General features: G+C 43.0%; 1 protein-coding gene across 1 annotated transcript in view; it reads right to left on the reverse strand.

Annotated features, from left to right (window-relative positions):
* slc22a16 (solute carrier family 22 member 16) overlaps positions 1-25,915 on the reverse strand; it is a 76,059-nt gene that overhangs the window by 15,882 nt on the left and 34,262 nt on the right. Inside the window, exon 5 of the mRNA XM_029631923.2 lies at positions 19,910-20,037. Coding sequence (XP_029487783.1) covers positions 19,910-20,037 — 128 coding nt within the window. The remainder of the gene's footprint in view (positions 1-19,909; positions 20,038-25,915) is intronic.

A 25,915-nucleotide genomic window follows, 5' to 3' on the forward strand; every position in this document is an offset into this window, starting at 1 on the left:
AACTACTTCGCAGCTAGAGTTCAGTGTGTAAAATCGGAGGGCCTGTTAGAGACCTCTGGCAGTCTCTATGACGGTACCACAGGGTTCAATTCTCTGGCCGACTCTTTTCTCTGTATATATCAACGATGTCGCTCTTGCTGCGGGTGATTCCCTGATCCACCTCTACGCAGACGACACCATTCTGTATACATCTGGCCCTTCTTTGGACACTGTGTTAACAACCTCCAAACGAGCCTCAATGCCATACAACACTCCTTCTGTGGCCTCCAACTGCTCTTAAAACCTGTTGGGGCTAGCCCTGAATACTGCCCCTTCTGGAGGAATTCGGTACCCATATAAAACATGATAAATTTTTGTCAAAAGTTGCTAATATATGCATATAAAAAATATTATCGAATAGGAAACACTCTAAAGCTTCTAAAACCGTTTAAATGTTGTCTCTATGTAAAGCAGAAGTGTCAGGGCATGCATTCTCCCAAAGTCTCTCTTGTAATGGAAAAAGTTCCCACCACTTTGACGTCATCGTATACACACTTACCAAGCAGTTATAACCATGGAAACAGTTTCTACGTCTTCAGCACGAAGCCTGCTTTCGATGAGGCGTGTAACTGTGAGAATCGCGCGCTCACGAGACGTTCAGCGTGCCGAAAGGTCTCGGTCACGCAAAAAAAAAGTTTACCCAATGCGCGCTGTGAAGTTTCTCTCTCTTTCCCTCAGGATGGATTGAACAACGTGTGTGTGTCTGTTCGCCCTCACGATTGCTGTAGACCTTTATAACATGTTAAGGCTTAATTATAAACATAGTTTGACAAGTTTACTCAACATATAATGTATACTTTCGACGTTTTGGTGCAGTAGCATTTTTTGAACGATGCATAATTGTATATTTGTATATATTGTATATATTGCAGATTATTGAAAAAAAAATTAATGTACTGTGTAACATGTTATATTACTGTCATCTGACGAAGATTTCAAAAGGTTAGTGAAATGATTTTTCTTTTAATCCTGCGTTTGTTGATTGCATATTTTTTCCTACTTGGCTATGCTAATGAGGTATGTCTGCAGTGGTGGTTGGACATAAATATGTGCTATGTTTTCACCGTAAAACATTTTAGAAATCTGACTTGCTGGGTAGATAAACAACTTGTTTATCTTTCATTTGAGCCATTTTTCTTGCTAATCTGTGGAGGTTAAATATTTTTATTTTTATTTCTTGCGTTCCCTGCGCCACATTACAGCTCAGGGGGGGTGGGGGGGGGGGGGGGTCCCAAATGGGAACTAGTAGCCCCAAGAGGCGATAGCGAAACCAAATGCATGATTTTCAACCGTTTGCTGCCCGCACCCACCCACCCGACAAGCATCACTACTCTGGACGGTTCTGACCTAGAATACGTGGACAACTACAAAAACCTAGGTGTCTGGCTAGACTGTAAACTCTCCTTCCGCACTAATATCAAACATTACCAATCCAAAATCAAATCTAGAATCGGTTTTCTATTTCGCAACAAAGCCTTCTTCACTCACAACCCCAATCTTACCCTAGTATAACTGACTATACTACCGATCCTCGACTTTGGCTACCAATAGTCTACTCGGCAAATTGGATGCAGTCTATCACAGTGCCATCCGTTTTGTTACCAAAGCGCCACCCACCACTGCGACCTGTATGTTCTAGTCGGCTGGCCCTCGCTACATATTCGTCGCCAGACCTACTGGCTCCAGGTCATCTATAAGTCTATGCTAGGTAAAGCTCCACCTTATCTCAGCTCACTGGTCACGATAACAATACCCACCCGGTGCACGCTCTACAGGAGGTATTTCTCACTGGTCACCCCCAAAGCCAACACCTTTTTTGGCCACCTATCCTTTCGGTTCTCTGCTGCCAGTGACTGGAACAAATTGCAAAAATCGCTGAAGCTGGAGACTTACATTTCCCTCACTAACTTTAAACATCAGCTATCTGAGCTAACCGATCGCTGCAGCTGTACATAGTACATCTGTACATAGTCCATCTGTCAATCTACCTACCTCATCCCCATATTTTATTTATTTACTTTGCTGCTCTTTTGCACACCAGTATCACTACTTACACACCATCATCTGCTCTTCATCATCTGCTCATCTATCACTCCAGTGTTAATCTGCTAAATTGTAATTACTTTGCTACTATGGCCTATTTATTGCCTTACCTCCACATGCCATTTGCACACACTGTATATAGACTTTTTTTTCTATTATGTTATGACTGTACGTTTGTTTATTCCATGTGTAACTTTTGTGTTATTGTTTCTGTCGCACTGCTTTGCTTTATCTTGGTCGCAGTTGTAAATGAGAACTTGTTCTCAACTAGCTTAACTAGTTAAATAAAAGGTGAAATAAAGTAATAATACTTTTTTTATATATATATTTATGTGCCCCGCACTTTGAAAGCGGAAGCTCTAGCTTGGTGCTTGGTGCAGATGTTGCCTGTAATCCATTGATTCTATTTGGGATATGTACCTACGGTCACTATGGAGACAACGTCATCGATGCACTTATTGATGAAGCCGGTGACTGAGGTGATATACTCCTCAATGCCATTGGATGAATCCCGGAACATATTCCAGTCTGTGCTAACAAAACAGTCCTGTAGCGTAGCATCTGCGTCATCTGACCACTTCGTATTGAGCGAGTCACTGGTACTCCCTTCTTTAGTCTTTGCTTGTAAGCAGAAATCAGGAGGATAGATTTAGAGTCAGATTTGGCAAATGGAGGGTGAGGAAGAGCTTTGTACGTGTATCTGTGTGTTGAGTAAAGGTGGTCTAGAGTATTTTTTCCACTGGTTGCACATGTGAAATTAAGTTAAAGTCCCCGGCCACTAGGAGCGCACCTTCTGGATGAGCATTTACATGTTTGCTTATGGTCTTACACAACTTGTTGAGAGCGGTCTTAGTGCCAGCATCGGTTTGTGGTGATAAATAGACAGCTACGAAAAATATAGATGAAAACTCTTGGTAGATAGTGTGGACTACAGCTTATCACGAGGTACTCTACCTCAGACGAACAATACCTCGAGACTTCCTTGATATTACTTTGGGCACCAGATGTTATTGACAAATCGACACACAGCACCCCCCTTCGTCATACCGGAGGTAATTGTTTGGTCTTGCCGATGCATGGAAAGCACAGCCAACTGTATACAGTGCATGGGGAAAGTATTCGGACCCCTTCCCCTTTTCCACATTTTGTTACGTTACAGGTTTACTCTAAAATGGTTAAAGAAAAAACTCCTCATCAATCTACACACAATACCCCATAATGACAAAGCGAAAACAGCTTTTTAGAATTGTTTGCAAAAGTATTAAAAAAAAGTTTTCAGACCCTTTGTTATGAGACTCGAAATTGAGCTCAGTTGAATCCGATTTCCATTGATCATCCTTGAGATGATTGTACAACTTGATTAGAGTCCACCTGTGGTAAATTCAATTGATTGGACATGATTTGGAAAGGCACCACATTTTCTATATAAGTTCCCTCAGTTGACAGTGTGTTAGAACAAAAACCAAGGATTGTGTCAAGGCACAGATCTGGGGAAGCGTATCAAAACATGTGTGAAACATTGAAGGTCCCCAAGACCACAGTGGCCTCCATTCTTAAATGGAAGAAGTTTGGAACCATCAAGACTCTTCCTAGAGCTGGCAGCCTGGCCAAACTGAGCAATCGGGGGAGAAGGGCCTTGGTCAGGGAGGTGACCAAGAACTCGATGGTCACTCTGACAGAGCTCCAGAGTTCCTCTATGGAGAGAAACTTCCAGAAGGACACCATCTCTGCAGCACTCCACCAATCAGGCCTTTGTGGTAGATTGGCCAGATGGCAGCCACTCTTCAGTAAAAGGCACATGACAGCCTGCTTGGAGTTTATCAAAGGCACCTAAAGGACTCTCAGACTGTGATAAAAAATATTCTCTGGTCTGATGAAACCAAGATTGAACTCTTTGGCCTGAATGCCAAGCGTCACGTCTGGAGGAAACCTGGCACCATCCAGATGAAAGGTGCAAAGTACTGTTCAGAGAGACCTACTCCAGAGCGTCATCAAATCACACAGCCAAGCCAATGCAGGAATAGCTTCGGGACATGCCTTGAGTGGCCCAGCCAGAGCCCGGATTTGAACCCGATCGAACATCTCTGGAGAGACCTGAAAATAGCTGTGCAGCGATGCTCCCCATCCAACATTGCTTGAGAGGATCTTTAAATGTGATATTTCCATTTTTTTATTTGATACATTTGCAAAAATGTTTAAAAAAAACGTTTTTGCTTTGTCATTAAGGGGTATTGTGTGTAGATTGATGTGGAAAAAAACTATTTAATACATTTTAGAATAAGACTAATGTAACAAAATGTGGAAAAAGTAAAGTGGTCTGAATACTTTCCAAATATTTATGCAAATAAGTGGGATTATTATTTGTTTTTCAACGGGACAATGACCCAACACACCTCCAGGCTGTGTAAGGGCTATTTGACCAAGGAGAATGATTGAGTGCTGCATCAGATGACCTGGCCTGGTCATATACTTATGTCATGTAATAAAATGCAAAGTAATTACTTACAAATCATACAATGTGATTTTCTGGATTTTTGTTTTAGATTCCGTCTCTCACAGTTGAAGTGTACCTATGATAAAAAATTACACATGCTTTGTAAATAGGAAAACCTGCAAAATCGGCAGTGTATCAAATACTTGTTCTCCCCACTGTATATGGGTAAGAGTCAAGCTAGCTACATTTTCAGATATTACACGTTTCTAATTTTGTCAGAAAGTCATTTTCCTTTCAAGTTAAAGTCTACTGTTAGCTAGCTAGCTATCTTTTAGCTGGCTGGATGGCTCGCTAGCTAATGGTGCGTAAATGATCTGTCTAGTAATATTATTCATATCTCAGAGACATTTGCTTTGGTAGTTAGAGCCTAATGTTAGCTAGATAACATTTAACCTTGTTGGTTGGCTACCTGCAGATTCATGCAGGGTAGTAACGTCATGAGTTGGGATTATGGTTCATTGATTAGCTATCTAGGGTACATGTCTTAACAAAAGACTCCACTATGCAAGTAACCATTTCAATAGAATGTTCACGATGTCACTGTGACAACTGTTGATAGACATAGTTGGTAAATACAGTGGCTTGCGAAAGTATTTACCCCCTTAGCATTGTTCCTATTTTGTTGCCTTACAGCCTGGAATTAAAATTGGGGTTTTGTATCATTTGATTTACACAACATGCCTACCACTTTGAAGATGCTAAATATGTTTTATTTTGAGACAAACAAGAAATAAGAGAAAAAACAGACAACTTGAGCGTGCATAACTATTCACCATACTTCACTGTGGGGATAGTGTTCTCAGGGTGATGAGATGTGTTGGGTTTGCTCCAGGCATAGCTTTTTCCTTCATGGTGTCGTGTCATTACTATCATTAAATTGAAGACATAGTTTTATCAAAGATTCCCTGTAATAGTATAACGCAATCAAAGTAATTAATCGTGTACCTGTAATTAACTAGGAAATAGGGGCACCAAGGAAAGTATTCAGATTACAAAGTTATAATTTCCCAATATAACCTTTCAGATATTTTCATATCTGATCAATAGTCTTCTGATTAACCTGTTGATCCTACCCCCTACTTTTTCGAACATTCTGTTAAAAATCGCTCAACATTTCAGCACCCTGCTACTCATGCCAGGAATATAGTATATGCATATGATTAGTATGTGTGGATAGAAAACACTCAGACGTTTCTAAAACTGGTTAAATCACGGCTGTGACTATAACAGAACGTACGTTTCATCGAAAAGCGCGGGAAAATCTGATCACTGGAAAAGGGAAAATATATCAATGCGCCACTTGAACGTATTGTTGAATAGAAACCACATTACATGGGGCCGAGGTTGCAATACCGACAGCTTCCACACGATGTCAACAGTATTGTCATTTGCCTAGGATTTGTTTCTTGGTCAAACGGACAAGAGACAGCCCATTTCTTCCGGATATTTTGGTTGAGATTTACCCGGACATTATTTCAAGACGTACAGCTATAGAATATACATCGCCTCGTGATCAATTTGATCGATTATTAACGTTTACTAATACCTAAAGTTGCATTACAAAAGTATTTCGAAGTGTTTTGTGAAAGTTTATCGTCGACTTTTTTAATTTAAAAAAATGACGTTGTTATAAAACGCTGTTTTTTTCCTTGATCACACAGTCTTCATAGATCGATATCTAGGCTATATATGGACCGATTTAATCGAAAAAAAGACCCAATAGTGATGTTTATGGGACATCTAGGAGTGCCAACAAAGAAGATTGTCAAAGGTAATGAATGTTTTATATTTTATTTGTGCGTTTTGTGTAGCACCGACTATGCTAATTATTTTGTTTACGTCCCCTGCGGGTCTTTTGGGGTGTTGCATGCTATCAGATAATAGCTTCTCATGCTTTCGCCGAAAACAATTTAAAAATCTGACTTGTTGGCTGGATTCACAACGAGTGTAGCTTTAATTCACTACCCTGCATGTGTGTTTTAATGAACGTTTGAGTTTTAACGAGTGCTATTAGCATTTAGCGTAGCGCATTTGCATTTCCAGATGTCTAGATGGGACGCCTGCGTGTCGGGGGGACGCAAGAGGTTCATTATTTATTTATTTTACCTCATGTTAGTCTCATTCCAAACGTCATAAATTGTTGGTTATCTGCACGAACCCATTCTTCACTATGAGTCATCCATACATCAATTGTCTTAAATAATTTATTTATTACTGACTAAGTAATTCAAAGAAATGCATTAAAAAACAGTAAATATGATTACATGAAATGATAGAATGTGCCCTAGTGGGCTGAACCGGCATGGCAGCTTGTTAGACAAAGGGGCAATAGGGTAGTCGACTAAGAAGTCACTACAGAGTTAATAATTATAACAATTGAAATGCTAATCCTTACACATGAGCGCTCACTCAGTCGGGAACAATTGCAATCAATATATATATTTACGCTCAGTGTGTCGTCTTGATCGCTGGTGAAAAGTTAATTTATTTTGCAGAATTGTCTGAGGGGTTGTGGTTAGAGGGGATTGTTCAGAGTGACATTCGTTATAGAATGCATGTTTCGGCGGTTGTCGTTCTTCGCGTTCAATGATGCCGAATTCCTAGCTGCAGACCAGTAATTAGTATCAAAGACTTGTTCTCATTCTGTCGGTATCGATAGTCTAAGAGTTTAACCACATGGTCTGGTAGAAAGATTCAGCAGTGGTCTGCAACCTTTAGTCCCCCTCCTAATGGAGAAAAACTTGGTCTACTGATAATTTCTCAAATTTGGGCTTTATTCGGAATGGCAGAAAAGAGCTATCCCAGGATGTCTGACCCTAACTGGGCTCAGGGGCGGTCCTCTGATTTAGTTCAAATCAAAAGGGAATTGTATTTTTCTTCATTAAACAGTCCACAATCATATTACACCATTATTAAAACAGTATCATCCTCAGTCATTCATCTTATACAACAATTAGATATGAGGTTTATATCTGAGGCTATTATATAAACAGCGTTATGGTAATGTGGTCACACCGTCTCTCTTGAGCTTCCCAAGTTGTGACAAACGCACCAGTTCGTAGCTGGATTCTTCACCGATCTTTTACACTTTCTCTGGAACATGAAATTTGTTCGAACCTCACGTTCTGTGTGGTGGAAGGATTTCCTTTGTCTCCATGAAAACTACTCTCTTTAACTGTGTGTCCATGAGGCAGGGTCTTCCTTAGGAATTTACAACCTCACTCTGCCCACAGTAGTCTGGTTGTAGAAGCAGAGAGCGGGGGATGGTGCTCGCTGTACTCAAAGAGGGCAACATCATTTAACATTACATTTAAGTCATTTAGCAGACGCTCTTATCCAGAGCGACTTACAAATTGGTGCATTCACCTTATGACCTCCAGTGGAACAGTAGTGCATCTAAATCTTTTCAGGGGGAGGGGGGGTGAGAGGGATTACTTTATCCTATCCTAGGTATTCCTTAAAGAGGTGGGGTTTCAGGTGTCTCCGGAAGGTGGTGATTGACTCCGCTGTCCTGGCGTCGTGAGGGAGTTTGTTCCACCATTGGGGGGCCAGAGCAGCGAACAGTTTTGACTGGGCTGAGCGGGAACTGTACTTCCTCAGTGGTAGGGAGGCGAGCAGGCCAGAGGTGGATGAACGCAGTGCCCTTGTTTGGGTGTAGGGCCTGATCAGAGCCTGGAGGTACTGAGGTGCCGTTCCCCTCACAGCTCCGTAGGCAAGCACCATGGTCTTGTAGCGGATGCGAGCTTCAACTGGAAGCCAGTGGAGGGAGCGGAGGAGCGGGGTGACGTGAGAGAACTTGGGAAGGTTGAACACCAGACGGGCTGCGGCGTTCTGGATGAGTTGTAGGGGTTTAATGGCACAGGCAGGAGCCCAGCCAACAGCGAGTTGCAGTAATCCAGACGGGAGATGACAAGTGCCTGGATTAGGACCTGCGCCGCTTCCTGTGTGAGGCAGGGTCGTACTCTGCGGATGTTGTAGAGCATGAACCTACAGGAACGGGCCACCGCCTTGATGTTAGTTGAGAACGACAGGGTGTTGTCCAGGATCACGCCAAGGTTCTTAGCGCTCTGGGAGGAGGACACAATGGAGTTGTCAACCGTGATGGCGAGATCATGGAACGGGCAGTCCTTCCCCGGGAGGAAGAGCAGCTCCGTCTTGCCGAGGTTCAGCTTGAGGTGGTGATCCGTCATCCACACGGATATGTCTGCCAGACATGCAGAGATGCGATTCGCCACCTGGTCATCAGAAGGGGGAAAGGAGAAGATTAATTGTGTGTCGTCTGCATAGCAATGATAGGAGAGACCATGTGAGGTTATGACAGAGCCAAGTGACTTGGTGTATAGCGAGAATAGGAGAGGGCCTAGAACAGAGCCCTGGGGGACACCAGTGGTGAGAGCACGTGGTGTGGAGACGGATTCTCGCCACGCCACCTGGTAGGAGCGACCTGTCAGGTAGGACGCAATCCAAGCGTGGGCCGCGCCGGAGATGCCCAACTCGGAGAGGGTGGAGAGGAGGATCTGATGGTTCACAGTATCGAAGGCAGCCGATAGGTCTAGAAGGATGAGAGCAGAGGAGAGAGAGTTAGCTTTAGCAGTGCGGAGCGCCTCCGTGATACAGAGAAGAGCAGTCTCAGTTGAATGACTAGTCTTGAAACCTGACTGATTTGGATCAAGAAGGTCATTCTGAGAGAGATAGCGGGAGAGCTGGCCAAGGACGGCACGTTCAAGAGTTTTGGAGAGAAAAGAAAGAAGGGATACTGGTCTGTAGTTGTTGACATCGGAGGGATCGAGTGTAGGTTTTTTCAGAAGGGGTGCAACTCTCGCTCTCTTGAAGACGGAAGGGACGTAGCCAGCGGTCAGGGATGAGTTGATGAGCGAGGTGAGGTAAGGGAAAAGGTCTCCGGAAATGGTCTGGAGAAGAGAGGAGGGGATAGGGTCAAGCGGGCAGGTTGTTGGGCGGCCGGCCGTCACAAGACGCGAGATTTCATCTGGAGAGAGAGGGGAGAAAGAGGTCAGAGCACAGGGTAGGGCAGTGTGAGCAGAACCAGCGGTGTCGTTTGACTTAGCAAACGAGGATCGGATGTCGTCGACCTTCTTTTCAAAATGGTTGACGAAGTCATCTGCAGAGAGGGAGGAGGGGGAGGGGGAGGAGGATTCAGGAGGGAGGAGAAGGTTGCAAAGAGCTTCCTAGGGTTAGAGGCAGATGCTTGGAATTTAGAGTGGTAGAAAGTGGCTTTAGCAGCAGAGAGAGAAGAGGAAAATGTAGAGAGGAGGGAGTGAAAGGATGCCAGGTCCGCAGGGAGGCGAGTTTTCCTCCATTTCCGCTCGGCTGCCCGGAGCCCTGTTCTGTGAGCTCGCAATGAGTTGTCGAGCCACGGAGCGGGAGGGGAGGACCGAGCCGGCCTGGAGGATAGGGGACATAGAGAGTCAAAGGATGCAGAAAGGGAGGAGAGGAGGGTTGAGGAGGCAGAATCAGGAGATAGGTTGGAGAAGGTTTGAGCAGAGGGAAGAGATGATAGGATGGAAGAGGAGAGAGTAGCGGGGGAGAGAGAGCGAAGGTTGGGACGGCGCGATACCATCCAGTAGGGGCAGTGTGGGAAGTGTTGGATGAGAGCGAGAGGGAAAAGGATACAAGGTAGTGGTCGGAGACTTGGAGGGGAGTTGCAACGAGGTTAGTGGAAGAACAGCATCTAGTAAAGATGAGGTCGAGCGTATTTCCTGCCTTGTGAGTAGGGGGAAGGTGAGAGGGTGAGGTCAAAAGAGGAGAGGAGTGGAAAGAAGGAGGCAGAGAGGAATGAGTCAAAGGTAGGCGGGGGAGGTTAAAGTCGCCCAGAACTGTGAGAGGTGAGCCGTCCTCAGGAAAGGAGCTTATCAAGGCATCAAGCTCATTGATGAACTCTCCGAGGGAACCTGGAGGGCGATAAATGATAAGGATGTTAAGCTTGAAAGGGCTGGTAACTGTGACAGCATGGAATTCAAAGGAGGCGATAGACAGATGGGTAAGGGAGAAAGAGAGAATGACCACTTGGGAGAGATGAGGATCCCGGTGCCACCACCCCGCTGACCAGAAGCTCTCGGGGTGTGCGAGAACACGTGGGCAGACGAAGAGAGAGCAGTAGGAGTAGCAGTGTTGTCTGTGGTGATCCATGTTTCCGTCAGTGCCAAGAAGTCGAGGGACTGGAGGGAGGCATAGGCTGAGATGAACTCTGCCTTGTTGGCCGCAGATCGGCAGTTCCAGAGGCTACCGGAGACCTGGAACTCCACGTGGGTCGTGCGCGCTGGGACCACCAGATTAGGGTGGCCGCGGCCACGCGGTGTGGAGCGTTTGTATGGTCTGTGCAGAGAGGAGAGAACAGGGATAGACAGACACATAGTTGACAGGCTACACAAGAGGCTACGCTAATGCAAAGGAGATTGGAATGACAAGTGGACTACACGTCACGAGTGTTCAGAAAGTTAAGCTTACGTAGCAAGAATCTTATTGACTAAAATGATTAAAATGATACAGTACTGCTGAAGTAGGCTAGCTGGCAGAGGCTGCGTTGTTGACTATGTAGGCTAGCTGGCATTGGCTGCGTTGTTGACACTACACTAATCAAGTCGTTCCGTTGAGTGTAATAGTTTCTACTGTGCTGCTATTCGGGGCTAGCTGGCTAGCTAGCAGTGTTGATTACGTTACGTTGCGTTAAAAGAACGACAATAGCTGGCTAGCTAACCTAGGAAATCGCTCTAGACTACACAATTATCTTTGATACAAAGACGGCTATGTAGCTAGCTATGTAGCTAGCTACGATCAAACAAATCAAGCCGTTGTACTGTAATGAAATGAAAAATGTGATACTACCTGTGGAGCGAAGCGAAATGCGACCGGAATGTTGAGTGCAGAAGTTCTGTTCGGTAGACGTTGGCTAGCTGTTGGCTAGCTAGCAGAGTCTCCTATGTTAAGGACGACAGCTACACACTCTAAACTACACAATTATCTTGGGTACGAAGACAGCAAAGACAACTATGTAGCTAGCTAACACTACACTAATCAAGTCGTTCAGTTGAGTGTAATAGTTGTGCTGCTAATCGGTAGACGGTGGACTAGCTAACGGTGGACGTTAGCTAGCTGGCTAGCTGCAGGGCAGTGTAGACTGCGTTAGGACGACGAAATACGATAATTACGCAATTATCTATGATACAAAGACGGCTATGTAGCTAGCTAAGAAGAGATTGCTAAGATTAGACAAATCAAACCGTTGTACATGTAATGAAATGTAATACTACCTGCGGACCGAGTGCAGATGCGACCGCTCGCTCCAACCCGGAAGTCAATACTACCATGGAACCAACACTTTACATGTTGCGTTTATTTTTCTTCTTATGGAATGACATTAGAGGCACTTGATTTATTTCATCTGGTGCGCCGGGTAAGTGGACTCATTCTACTGCATTAGTGCAAACTCCGCTCGCCAATCCGGGAGATTGACAATGGTCAATCATCTCAATTTTAGTCTCATCTGACCAGAGTACCTTCTTCCATATGTTTAACCTCTTAAGTCGACCCTCTACTTTTTTGAACATTCTGTTAAAAATCGCGCAACATTTCAGCGCCCTGCTACTCATGCCAGGAATATAGTATATGCATTTGCTTAGTCTGTGTGGATAGAAAACACTCAGACGTTTATAAAACTGGTTAAATCACTGCTGTGGCTTTACCAGAACGGCATTTACATCGAAAAGCACAGGAAAAACTGATCACTGAAAATGGGAAAATATATCCATGCGCTACTTGAACCCATTGATAAAGGTGAACCACAATTAATTGACTGAGGTTGCAGTACCTACAGCTTCCACACGGTGTCTAGAGTCTTGTCATTTCCCTTCGAGTTTTTTCTTGGTCAAACACATGCAGGGCACCGTATCTCCTCAGGTCTAGGACCGGATATTTTCGTTGAGTTTCTAGCCGGACATTTTTCCAGACGGACAGCTAATGATCTTTACATCGCCTCCTGATGAATTTTATCGCTTATTAACGTTTACTAATACCTAAAGTTGCATTACAAACGTATTTCGAAGTGTTTTGTGAAAGTTTATCGTCGACTTTTTGAATTTTAAAAAATGACGTTACGTTTTGAAACAATGTTTTTTTCGTTTATCACACAGTCTACATATAACGATATCTAGGCTTTATATGGACCGATTTAATCGAAATAAAGACCCAAATAGTGTTTATGGGACATCTAGGAGTGCCAACAAAGAAGATGGTGAAAGGTAATGAATGTTTTCTATTTTATTGTGCGGTTTGTGTAACGCCGAAATGCTAATTATTTTGTTTACGTCCCCTGCGGGTCTTTTGGGGTGTTACATGCTATCAGATAATAGCTTCTCATGCTTTCGCCGAAAAGCATTTTAAAAATCTGACTTGTTGCCTGGATTCACAACGAGTGTAGCTTTAATTCGATACCCTGCATGTGTATTTTAATGAACTTTTGAGTTTTAACTAATACTATTAGCATTTAGCGTAGCGCATTTGCATTTCCAGAGCTCTAGTTGGGACGCAAGCGTCCCGAGTAGAAGCAAGAGGTTAAGGAGTCTCCCACATGCCTTTTGGCAAAAACCAAACGCGTTTGCCTCTTTCAGCAATGGCTTTTTTCTGTCCACTCTTCCATAAAGCCCAGCTCTTTGGAGTGTACGGCTTAAAGTGGTCCTATGGACAGATACTCCAATGTCCACTATGGAGCTTTACAGCTCCTTCAGGGTTATCCTTGGTCTCTTTGTTCCCTCGCTGATTAATATGCCCTCCTTGCCTGGTCCATGAGTTTTGGTGGGCGGCCCTCTCATGGCAGGATTGATGTGGTGCCATATCATTTCCATTTTTTTATAATGGATTTAATGGTGCTCCGTGGGACGATCAAAGATTCAGATATTGTTTTATAACCCAACCCTAATATGTACTGTTCCACAGGGGCGGCAGCGTAGCCTAGTGGTTAGAGCGTTGGACTAGTAACCGGAAGGTTGCGAGTTCAAACCCCCGAGCTGACAAAGTACAAATCTGTCATTCTGCCCCTGAACAGGCAGTTAACCCACTGTTCCCAGGCCGTCATTGAAAATAAGAATTTGTTCTTAACTGACTTGCCTGGTTAAATAAAGGTAAAATTCAAAAAATAAAAAAAAACTGTTCCACAACTTTGTCCCTGACCTGTTTGGAGAGCTCCTTGGTCTTCGTGCTGCCCCTTGCTTAGTGGTGTTGCAGACTCTGGGGCCTTTCAGAACAGGTGTATATATACTGAGTTCATATGACACTTAGATTGCTCACAGGTGGACTTCATTTAACAAATTATGTGACTTCTGAAGGTAATTGGTGGCACCAGATCGTATTTAGGGGGTGAATGCATGCACCACTTTTCCATTTTTTTTGTTTGTAATTTTATTCATTTCACTTCACCAATTTTGACTATTTTGTGTATGTCCATTACATGAAATCTGAAAAAAAAATCAATTTAAATTACAGGTTGTAATGCAACAAAATAGGAAAAACGCCAAGGGGGATGAATACTTTTGCAAGGCACTGAATTACTGACAAATTTACAAACGCTCAACACCCATTGAATATGGCCAGTGTCAGAAAACTTTGGCAAAAAAAGCGTAATTAAATTGTTGCCAGCAGCACAGTTCCAGTCACCAATGCTCTGGATAGCATAAAAGCAGCCTAACCATCTCTGTTCTCTAATTTGTGTCTGGAAGGAGCTAGTAAGCTATCCAACGTTAGCTAGTTAGCTTGGGTTGTGACTGCTGTGAGGACAGAACGCTCGGATGAACCCTACTCCTTGGCCCAGGGCGTCCAGTTTGTGCTCTGAATGCTCTGAGAGCGAAACACTCTGAATTTACCAACAGACAATCTGACAACGCTCTGAGTTTACAAATGCCCAGAGCACACTCTGGCACTCCAGATTCAATTTACGAAGTGTGTTTAAGATGAGGGAGGACGATTATTTTTTTCATGAGGATGGCCTTTTTTCTATTACAGAATATTAGATGACTCATTCATATTACACTCTTGCCTGCATCTAACAGTTGCAAATGAGAATTTATATTGGACAAATTCAGGTAAATCCCCGTTTTGTTCCGTTTCCTTCCGTTTAAGAAACGATTTTCAACAGAATCGGCGGCATGAATACACCTATGATCAGGTGTAAACGGAGTTCTCTCTCATAACAGCCACTTTGCATTCCTTCTCTTCCCTTCACTTGTGGAAAAAATCCACTGCATGTGACCAGGTGAAAAAAAACTTTCCAAGCCAAACCTCTACAAACAGCTTACATCGTTGTCACCATATTAGCTAAAGTAACGCCATAGTCAGCGTAGCTAACTCAAACTAATGCGTGAGTAAACCCGTTACAATCATACAGTAATGTTAGTGTGTAGTGAGTAAACATTTACACCGGCGGGGCCCAGGTGGCTATAACTTAGTAATACCAAAAGCTTACCTTGACTTGAAAGAGTTCCAGTGTTGTGTTGGAAAGTCATAGTCAGCTATTTAACATAGCATCCGTCTGTTAGAGCAAGGTGTTTCAGTAGGCTAAACCAGCTAGCTGCATTTGCAAGCTAAGAAAGTGAAACTGAAAAAATTACACTCTATTTCTCCTGCGTCTCCATTTTGGAAGACATTAATTTGTTAAAAACTGTTCAAAAATGGTCTTTCTCTCTCTTTGAGTCAACAACTCACCACATGCTATACACTGCAATGATAGCTAGCTGTAGCTTATGCTTTCAGTTCTAGATTTATTCTCTGATCCTTTGATTGGGTGGACAACATGTCAGTTCATGCTGCAGGAGCTCTGATAGGCTGGAGGACGTCCTCCGGAAGTTGTCATAATTGCTGTGTAAGAAGGGGGTGAGAACCATGAGCCTCCTAGGTTTTGTATTGAAGTCAATGTACCCAGAAGAGTACGGAAGCCAGCTGTCCTCCGGCTACACCATGGTGCTACCCTATAGAGTGCTGTTGAGGCTACTGTAGACCTAAAGCTTAAGAAGTTGTGAACGATGCTGAATGAGTGTAGACAAAGAAGAGCTCTCCAGTAGGTGTACCAAAACATTCAAACGCCATTTTCTCAAAGGTGAGGTTCCAAGTTAATCAACTTTCAAAGCAGAATTACTTTCCCATTGTTCCGCAACTGCAGTGTATGATATAGCATTTTCTATCTCTGAGTCTCTACTTTTATCAAATCTAAAAAACACCAGTCGGTCACATATGGGTATACGAGGACATGTTGTAGTCACTGAGGTTTTCATTGTCGGTCACACAAGCTATCATAAATGTGTCCCCCTTCACCTTTTCTATGCAAAAAAAACACACCTAGAGATTTGTTTGCACTAGCATACAAAGCAATGAGATATACAGTGCCTTGCGAAAGTATTCGGCCCCCTTGAACTTTGCGACCTTTTGCCACATTTCGGGCTTCAAACATAAAGATATAAAACTGTATTTTTTTGTGAAGAATCAACAACAGGTGGGACACAATCATGAAGTGGAACGACATTTATTGGATATTTCAAACTTTTTTAACAGTTCAAAAACTGAAAAATTGGGCGTGCAAAATTATTCAGCCCCCTTAAGTTAATACTTTGTAGCGCCACCTTTTGCTGCGATTACAGCTGTAAGTCGCTTGGGGTATGTCTCTATCAGTTTTATATATATTTTTTCCCATTCCTCCTTGCAAAACAGCTCAAGCTCAGTGAGGTTGGATGGAGAGCATTTGTGAACAGCAGTTTTCAGTTCTTTCCACAGATTCTCGATTGGATTCAGGTCTGGACTTTGACTTGGCCATTCTAACACCTGGATATGTTTATTTTTGAACCATTTCCGTAGATTTTGCTTTATGTTTTGGATCATTGTCTTGTTGGAAGACAAATCTCCGTCCCAGTCTCAGGTCTTTTGCAGACTCCATCAGGTTTTCTTCCAGAATGGTCCTGTATTTGGCTCCATCCATCTTCCCATCAATTTTAACCATCTTCCCTGTCCCTGCTGAAGAAAAGCAGGCCCAAACCATGATGCTGCCACCACCATGTTTGACAGTGGGGATGGGGTGTTCAGGGTGATGAGCTGTGTTGCTTTTGCTGACCACAGCACCTTCTTCCACATGTTTGGTGTGTCTCCCAGGTGGCTTGTGGCAAACTTTAAACAACACTTTTTATGGATATTTTTAAGAAATGGCTTTCTTCTTGCCACTCTTCCATAAAGGCCAGATTTGTGCAATATACGACTGATTGTTGTCCTATGGACAGAGTCTCCCACCTCAGCTGTAGATATCTGCAGTTCATCCAGAGTGATCATGGGCCTCTTGGCTGCATCTCTGATCAGTCTTCTCCTTGTATGAGCTGAAAGTTTAGAGGGACGGCCAGGTCTTGGTAGATTTGCAGTGGTCTGATACTCTTTCCATTTCAATATTATCGCTTGCACAGTGCTCCTTGGGATGTATAAAGCTTGGGAAATCTTTTGTATCCAAATCCGGCTTTAAACTTCTTCACAACAGTATCTCGGACCTGCCTGGTGTGTTCCTTGTTCTTCATGATGCTCTCTGCGCTTTTAACGGACCTCTGAGACTATCACAGTGCAGGTGCATTTATACGGAGACTTGATTACACACAGGTGGATTGTATTTATCATCATTAGTCATTTAGGTCAACATTGGATCATTCAGAGATCCTCACTGAACTTCTGGAGAGAGTTTGCTGCATTGAAAGTAAAGGGGCTGAATAATTTTGCACGCCCAATTTTTCCGTTTTTGATTTGTTAAAAAAGTTTGAAATATCCAATAAATGTCGTTCCACTTCATGATTGTGTCCCACTTGTTGTTGATTCTTCACAAAAAATACAGTTTTATATCTTTATGTTTGAAGCCTGAAATGTGGCAAAAGGTCGCAAAGTTCAAGGGGGCCGAATACTTTCGCAAGGCACTGTATTTGATGCAGGTATTGTCTTTGCAACACATATTGTCATGGACTATAAAAAAATATATAATTATATGAGCTATGCATCTGTGTACCAGCGTTTTGTAACCCTTTGTTAGCTAGCTAGACGGGGCAGTCCAGTCCCAAAGATGCAGTCCATTCTGCATGCCTTCTTGTCTTTGATACAATGTGTTGTCATGCATTTGTGCATGCACACTGGTAACTGTCATAGCTAAGCTAGATCATCAACCAGTATATTTTTTGCTATTCCTACACGGCACTTATTAAAGGCTTGAATCTCATAGGGACCTCACTTTCACCAATGGTCATCTAGCTAGCGACGTAGCCAGCAAGGTTGTATCGGTTCCCATTGGACTGCAGCTAGCTAGGTGGGCTAGCTAATGCTAGCTAGCTAGCTAACGTGAGCTGATTATCATGTAGCAGCCTATGCTGACTAGTTGCTAGCATGCTAACATTAGCTAGCTAAATTTGATACACCATATTCGTGGGTCTGCAAAAATCAAGCAAATGGTACTGAACTCATGACAAAATCATGTTTCAATATTGGAGTGGCTATTTTTTTGGTTGTTTCTTTCTTGCTCAGTGACATTGGAATATATCATATTTTGGCATTTAACTACAGGTATGTATCTAAAAAGATTTTGACATGCGAAGTCACAAATTCCCTGTGAGATACTTAGAGAATTTACGCAGTCATGGGTACGGAGCATCAGAAATAAAATATCCAGTACATATTAGAAGCCAGAGAAACTTAAATGTTTCTCATATGTCACATGCAGTTATCTAAGTAATTTTACAGACTTTATCAATGGTAATATGCATAACAAAAAGATTGTGATTCCACACAACAGAACATTTTAACCTGTTGCCTCTACTTGGGACGCTTGCGTCCCAACTAGAGCTCTGGAAATGCAAATGCGCTACGCTAAATGCTAATAGTATTAGTTAAAACTCAAAAGTTCATTAAAATACACATGCAGGGTATCAAATTAAAGCTACACTCGTTGTGAATCCAGGCAACAAGTCCGATTTTTAAAATGCTTTTCGGCGACAGCATGAGAAGCTATTATCTGATAGCATGCACCAATACACTACAACAGAAAAGTACAGCAGGGGACGTAAACAAAATAATTAGCATTTCGGCGTTACACAAACCGCACAATAAAATAGAAAACAGTCATTACCTTTCACCATCTTCTTTGTTGGCACTCCTAGATGTCCCATAAACACTATTGGGTCTTTATTTCGATTAAATCGGGCCATATAAAGCCAAGATATCGTTATATGTAGACTGTGTGATAAACGAAAAAAACAGCGATTTCACAACGTAACGTCATTTTTTAAAATTCAAAAAGTAGACGATAAACTTTCACAAAACACTTCGAAATACGTTTGTAATGCTACTTTAGGTATTAGTAAACGTTAATAAGCGATAAAAATCATCCGTAGGCGATGTAAATATCATTAGCTGTCGTCTTGGAAAAAATTTCAGGAGAGAGCTCTTCCGGAATGATCTGGGCGGAGACCGGAGGTAAGCGGTGCCCCTCTTTCGGTTCAACCAAGAATCAAAGATGATTAAATTCACAAGACTCTCGACAACACGGGGATGCTGTGGGAGTTGAATGCTCGGTCTTATCTAATTCGGCTCACTGTTAACAAATGCTTGAAGTGGCGCAAGGATATTTATTTCCATTTTCTGTGATCAGGTTTTCCTGCGCTTTCCGATGTAACGCACGTTATGTAATAGCCACAGTCGTGATTTAACCAGTTTTAAAAACGTCCGAGGGTTTCCTATCCACACATTCTAACCATATGAACGTACTATATTCCTGGCATGAGTAGCAGGGCGCTGAAATGTTGCGCGATTTTTTGAAGAGGTTAACTAGAACAACACTCTCAGTAATGGTTGAACAAATATAATTTTGTGAACTTTAAACTAGAAGGTTCTATCTGAAAAAATATTATTCAGATATTTGGCTTTAAAGTTCCGAACTCTCAATGGTTTCTATGATGTCAGCAATTTATATTGTAATCTTTTTTAACTTAACAACATGAATTGGTGTATATGCAAAACACGGCCCAAAATATTGTAATGAGCCTCTGCCTCTACATTATGAAGTAGCTGGGCTTAGTGTGGGTTAGCCTGTGCAGGGCTCGGTGTGGCCTGGCCCATGTTGGGCTGGTGTCAGCTAGCCTATGTTGGACTGGTGTAGGCTACCCTGTGTTTGGTTGCTGTGGGCTTAGTGTAGGCTTTGTGTTTGCTATCCCCTGTACATCTTGCCCACATTGGGCCAATGGGATCATGTTTTCTGGGTGGATCATATCCTTTGATTTCGTTTTAGCTCACACACAAACATACGTGACTGGTTGTACATACATTTGGCACCACAATGATGAGCATGCAGGCCGTTCCAGCCAGCAGCAGAGCTGGGGCACATGTCCTCTTCCTGCCCACCCGGTCCATCGCATAACAACCAATCAGGTAGGAAGGGAACTCCACTGCACCTAGAAACAGCCAATCACAGAACATGTCAGGGCAAGGCAGCAGGCATTGCTGGCATGGGGACATTATGTGTGGGGACATTATGTGTGGTGACATCTGGTACTGGGCCAGCTGTGGCTGTTATTTTTTTAAATTATTATTATTATTTTCCCTTTATTTGACCAGGTAGGCTAGTTGAGAACAAGTTCTCATTTACAACTGCGACCTGGCCAAGATAAAGCATAGCAGAATGAACAGACAGCAACACAGAGTTACACATGGAGTAAACAATAAACAAGTCAATAACACCATTTTTTTAAAGAGTCTATATACATTGTGTGCAAAAGGCATGAGGAGGTAGGCGAATAATTACAATTTAGCAGATTAACACTGGAGTGACAAATGATCAGATGGTCATGTGCAGGTAGAGATACTGGTGTGCAAAAGAGCAGAAAAGTAAATAAGGAACACTTATGTGAGAATGCTATTCATTGACTACAGCTCAGCGTTCAACACCATAGTACCCTCAAAGCTCATCACCAAGCTAAGGATCCTGGGACTAAACACCTCCCTCTGCAACTGGATCCTGGACTTCCTGACGAGCCACCCCAGGTGGTGAGGGTAGGTAGCAACACATCTGCCACGCTGATCCTCAACGCTGGAGCTCCACAGGGGTGCGTGCTCAGTCCCCTCCTGTACTCCCTGTTCACCCACGACTGCATGGCCAGGCACGACTCCAACACCATCATTAAGTTTGCAGACGACACAACAGTGGTAGGCCTGATCACCGACAATGACGAGACAGTCTATAGGGAGGAGGTCAGAGACCTGGCCGGGTGGCGTAACCAAGAATAAGGAGATGATTGTGGACTACAGGAAAAGGAGGACCGAGCACGCCCCCATTCTCATCGACGGGGCTGTAGTGGAGCAGGTTGAGAGCTTCAAATTCCTTGGTGTCCACATCAACAACAAACTAGAATGGTCCAAACACACCAAGACAGTTGTGAAGAGGGCACAACAAAGCCTATTCTCCCTCCGGAAACTAAAAAGATTTGGCATGGGTCCTGAGATCCTCAAAAGGTTCTACAGCTGCAACATCGAGAGCATCACTGGTTGCATCACTGCCTGGTATGGCAATTTCTCGGCCTCTGACCGCAAGGCACTACAGAGGGTAGTGCGTACTGCTCAGTACATCGCTGGGGCCAAGCTTCCTGCCATCCAGGACCTCTATACCAGGTGGTGTCAGAGGAAAGCTCTAAAAATTGTCAAAGACTCTAGCCACCCTAGTCAAAGACCGCTCTCTCTGCTACCGCACGGCAAGCGGTACCAGAGCGCAAGGTCTAGGTCCAAGAGGCTTCTAAACAGCTTCTAACCCCAAGCCATAAGACTCCTGAACATCTAATGGCTACCTGGACAATTTGCATTGCATCCCCCCGTCTTTTGCGCTGCTCCTACTCTGTTATCAATTATCAATGCAGAGGCACTTTAATAACTCTACATACTACCTCAATTACCTCAACTAACCAGTGCCCCCGCACATTGACTCTGTACAGGTACCCCCTGTATATAGCCTCACTATTGTTATTTTATTGCTGCTCTTTAATTATTTGTTTTATTTGTATTATATTTTTCTCAAAACTGCATTGTTGGTAAGTGGGTCATACCAGAATTTAGGCATCAACACTTTTAAAAAATGAACCCTTTATCGTTTTCTGTTATGTATTTAAGAAAAACAGGTCATAAACAGGTAATAAACCATCATAACCATCAAAAAACCATCAAATAAAATGTGACAAATTTACAGGACCACGGGAATGTTGTTTAATAATATTTTATATATCTTTTCGAAGAAGGATCAACAGGATGGGTAGGAATGATGAAAAAATAAACATGTCAACAAGACCACAAGCTGGATCTGATCAAATATTCAATGGACAAACATAAAAAATAGTCATTTTACAGTAGTCCGACAACCTGGCATTAAAATGAAAGAGCATATCAAAAATAGTCATGAACTGATCAATATTATAGAAAGCTGACGTTATAATGTTCAGATTTTTAGTGGCTGGCCAGAGTATCCCATTCCTCACTTGCGATGGCCATGTGGGGTCAGGAATGAGAGTCGGCACATCGTCAAAGTGATACCAAAGGAGATCGTTTTTTTCCGGCCGTTGAAGGACGGTTCACCCACTCTATGCATACATTTCACCTGGCAGAGGGTCTTTTTCACCTCTTGGTTTGATCCCTGGGTAGATGGTGTGGTCGCACACCAGGGCACACCATATCCCCACTACACTTGTTCTGGTGTGCTGTGTGTGGGGTCTTCTGTGTGGTCTTCTGTGTCGTCATCTGTGGGATTAAAGTTGAAGCACTTTGTTTTTTGGCAATCACACCAGATTCTCTGTTGCAGAACGCATGCAGCTGACGTCGCGGTAGAGAATTTTCCCAGGTGGAGCCTCATTGTGGACGGTACGGCTGGAAGGTCAGCTAGCATTTCTTTCACTGCATCCTCCATAGCTTGCTCCTGAATGTAAAACAATTTCACCTGTGATTGTCCCTCACTCAGAGCTTGATACAGGGACAATGCCATGGGGATATCAACTCCTTGGCTGACAGGTCGGCCCTCCTCTTCAATGTGCCACCCACACCAACTGGGGCACCTTTGCCCTGACTGGCTTCGAAGTACTTCCAGGTTCCTCTTGTAAACCCCTTCCTGAAAATGTCAGTACAAAAGAGGTGAAAAAATTACCATGTTGCTTCTACTGTGTGCAGGGACCGTCGCAAAAAAATGGATGGTTGTCACATCCAGGCAACTCTCAAAAAAGTATTCCTATTTTGCTTGTTATTTTGGCATTAACCTCTTGAACCTCTGGGGGCAGTATTTAATTTTTGGATGAAAAACGTTCCCGTTTTAAACAAGATATTTTGTCACGAAAAGATGCTCGACTATGCATATAATTGACAGCTTTGGAAAGAAAACACTATGACGTTTCCAAAACTGCAAAGATATTGTCTGTGAGTGCCACAGACCTAATGCTACAGGCGAAACCAAGATGAAACTTCAAACAGGACGTGAGCCAGATTTGAGGCGCTGTGTTCCAATGTCTCCTTATATGGCTGTGAATGCGCCAGGAACGAGCCTACACTTTCTGTCGTTTCCCCAAGGTGTCTGCAGCATTGTGACGTATTTGTAGGCATATCATTGGAAGATTGACCATAAGAGACTACATTTACCAGGTGTCCGCCTGGTGTCCTCCGTCGAAATTGGTGCGTAATCTCCACCTGCATGTAATTTTCCATGTGATTCAGAGAAGAAACCAAACTGCCACGAATGACTTATCATCGAATAGATATGTGAAAAACACCTTGAGGATTGATTCTAAACAACGTTTGCCATGTTTCTGTCAATATTATGGAGTTAATTTGGAAAAAAGTTTGCCGTTTTGATGACTGAATTTTCTGGGGGTTTTCTCAGCCAAACGTGATGAACAAAACGGAGCGATTTCTCCTACACAAATAATATTTTTGGAAAAACTGAACATTTGCTATCTAACTGAGAGTCTCCTCATTGAAAACATCCGAAGTTCTTCAAAGGTAAATTATTTTATTTGAATGCTTTTCTTGTTTTTGTGAAAATGTTGCCTGCTGAATGCTAGGCTTAATGCTATGCTAGCTATCAATACTCTTACACAAATGCTTGTTTTGCTATGGTTGAAAAGCATATCTTTAAAATCTGAGATGACAGTGTTGTTAACAAAAGGCTAAGCTTGAGAGCCAATATATTTATTTCATTTGCGATTTTCATGAATAGTTAACGTTGCGTTATGGTAATGAGCTTGAGGCTATAATTACGATCCCGGATACGGGATTGCTCGTCGCAACAGGTTAATACGTGTCACATATCAGTTTGCAAACAATGTAAAAATAATAATAATTGAGTTAATAAAGCAGCATACAAACATGGTCTCTTTTTCGCTTTCTTGAGTAAGGCAGCTCCAAAATGTAGGTGTTACAGCCTAGCTCAATGCTTTCTGTGGTGGTGGGAGAGCCAGTGGAAAATACGAAGCGTAGGGGTTGGTAATGTTCCCTAGTTGTGCCGTGATTGGCTCAGTTTTCTGTCGGTCATGGGGACACTACGTCACCGCAAAGTCTATGGGTAGAGCTCGAAAATTCAATCCCCTTGGGTACTGCCATAGACTTACATTAGAAGTGCCCGTAGGTCATTGGCCAAAATATAAAATGACGTCAAATCATGTTATATCTACCCTAGCTTTGATTGGACTGATCATGTCAACATCATACTTTCAAAATCTTAGCTAGCAATCTAGACAAGCAGTCATCATCACGCATTAAGGCGGTAATTTACTGGCAAATCCTTATCATATGAAGAGAAATTATAGATAAAACGTATCGGTGCTCATCGGCCATTGAACATAAACATTACACAACAAGTTGGAAATTCAACAATGAGTGCTAAAGCGCCAATGCCAGGCTGTCACAGCCGGCCGTGACCGGGAGACCCATGGGATGGCGCACAATTGGCCCAGCGTCGTCTGAGTTAGGGGAGGGTTTGGCCAGCCGGGATGTCCATGTCTCCTTGTGCTCTAGCGACTCCTTGTGACGGGCTGGTCGATCGACTACGGTCGTCAGTTCGACAGTGTTTCCTCTGACACATTGGTGTGGCTGGCTTCCGGGTTAAGTGAGCAGTGTGTCAAGAAGCAGTAGTGCGGCTTGGCTCTCGACCTTCGCCGAGTTTGTAGGGTAGTTCCAATGATGAAACAAGATCGTAACTACCAATTCGATATCACGCAAAAGGGAGTAACGCATTTGAATACATTGGCCATGCTGTCAATCCAGCATGACATCTGCCACGTTCAAAACAACTGGAAACTCTGAACTGGGAAATCACAGACGTCAGTGGGTTCAAGGCAACTGGGAACTCAGATAAAACTAACTCAGACTGGGAAATTACGGAAAATCAATTTGAACGGTGATCCAACTCGGAATTCCAAGTCAGGATTTCGGGCCTCTTTCTAGAGCCTACAAGAAGGACCCCCGCCAACCTTCCTGTTCGAGTGAGCACAGCACAACAAGGTGAGTCCAAAAATGTCTTGTATGCTGCACCGTAAATGATGTAATATGCCAGGGAGATATGTATACTGTAGCTAAGAAAGTAATACTAAGTGTATGTTGTGTAGTAAGCTGTTAGTAGCCCATGTACCTCACCCTAATAATTTGTTCCCTTTTCCCATCATAACTTAGCCTACTGTTCTGACTTGGTGGTGCATACAGGTATTTACCCTGTAGCCTGTTTTAGAGAAATGTCATCATCAAATATTGTAAGAGCTTTCTATTGTCTGCTTATAAGCCCCATTTATTTAGCCTATGGTTCTGTATTGTATTGGTGTACTACGTTTAAGCTGTCTATCAATCATTGTTTTTGCGAACAACGGATGCCAGTGAAAAATGCATACTTACAACAGCTGCATAGTGCGGATCTCAACCTATGGAATACAATTTTGATGGAGTTCCTCCCTTCTAAACTCCTCTGTGGTATTGTGCTCCATACAGTCAAAAACAAGTTTTAATGTAAGACCACGAGTGGGGCTTTTATTGCTCAATCAAATTTTTCCATAGGCCTAACGGACACATGCTCAAACCCAACACACTTTTGATAGACTTAAACACCCAAGCTATCATATGGGTTAGAAGAAGCCTACATAACCAACCTATAAAGTAAAATGCATCATCCATTTATGGCGAGCTATGTAAACTCTAACATTGATTTAGTCTGCAATAGATGTTGTTCAAAAATATTAATTTTTGTCTTCTTCTAATGCCTCAATGGAAAAGTAATCTAAAAGTTAAAGAAAGTAATCAGATTACGTTACTGAGTTTGGG

The sequence above is a fragment of the Oncorhynchus nerka genome, linkage group LG24, assembly GCF_034236695.1.
Source record: "Oncorhynchus nerka isolate Pitt River linkage group LG24, Oner_Uvic_2.0, whole genome shotgun sequence".
Taxonomy (NCBI): Eukaryota; Metazoa; Chordata; class Actinopteri; order Salmoniformes; family Salmonidae; genus Oncorhynchus; species Oncorhynchus nerka.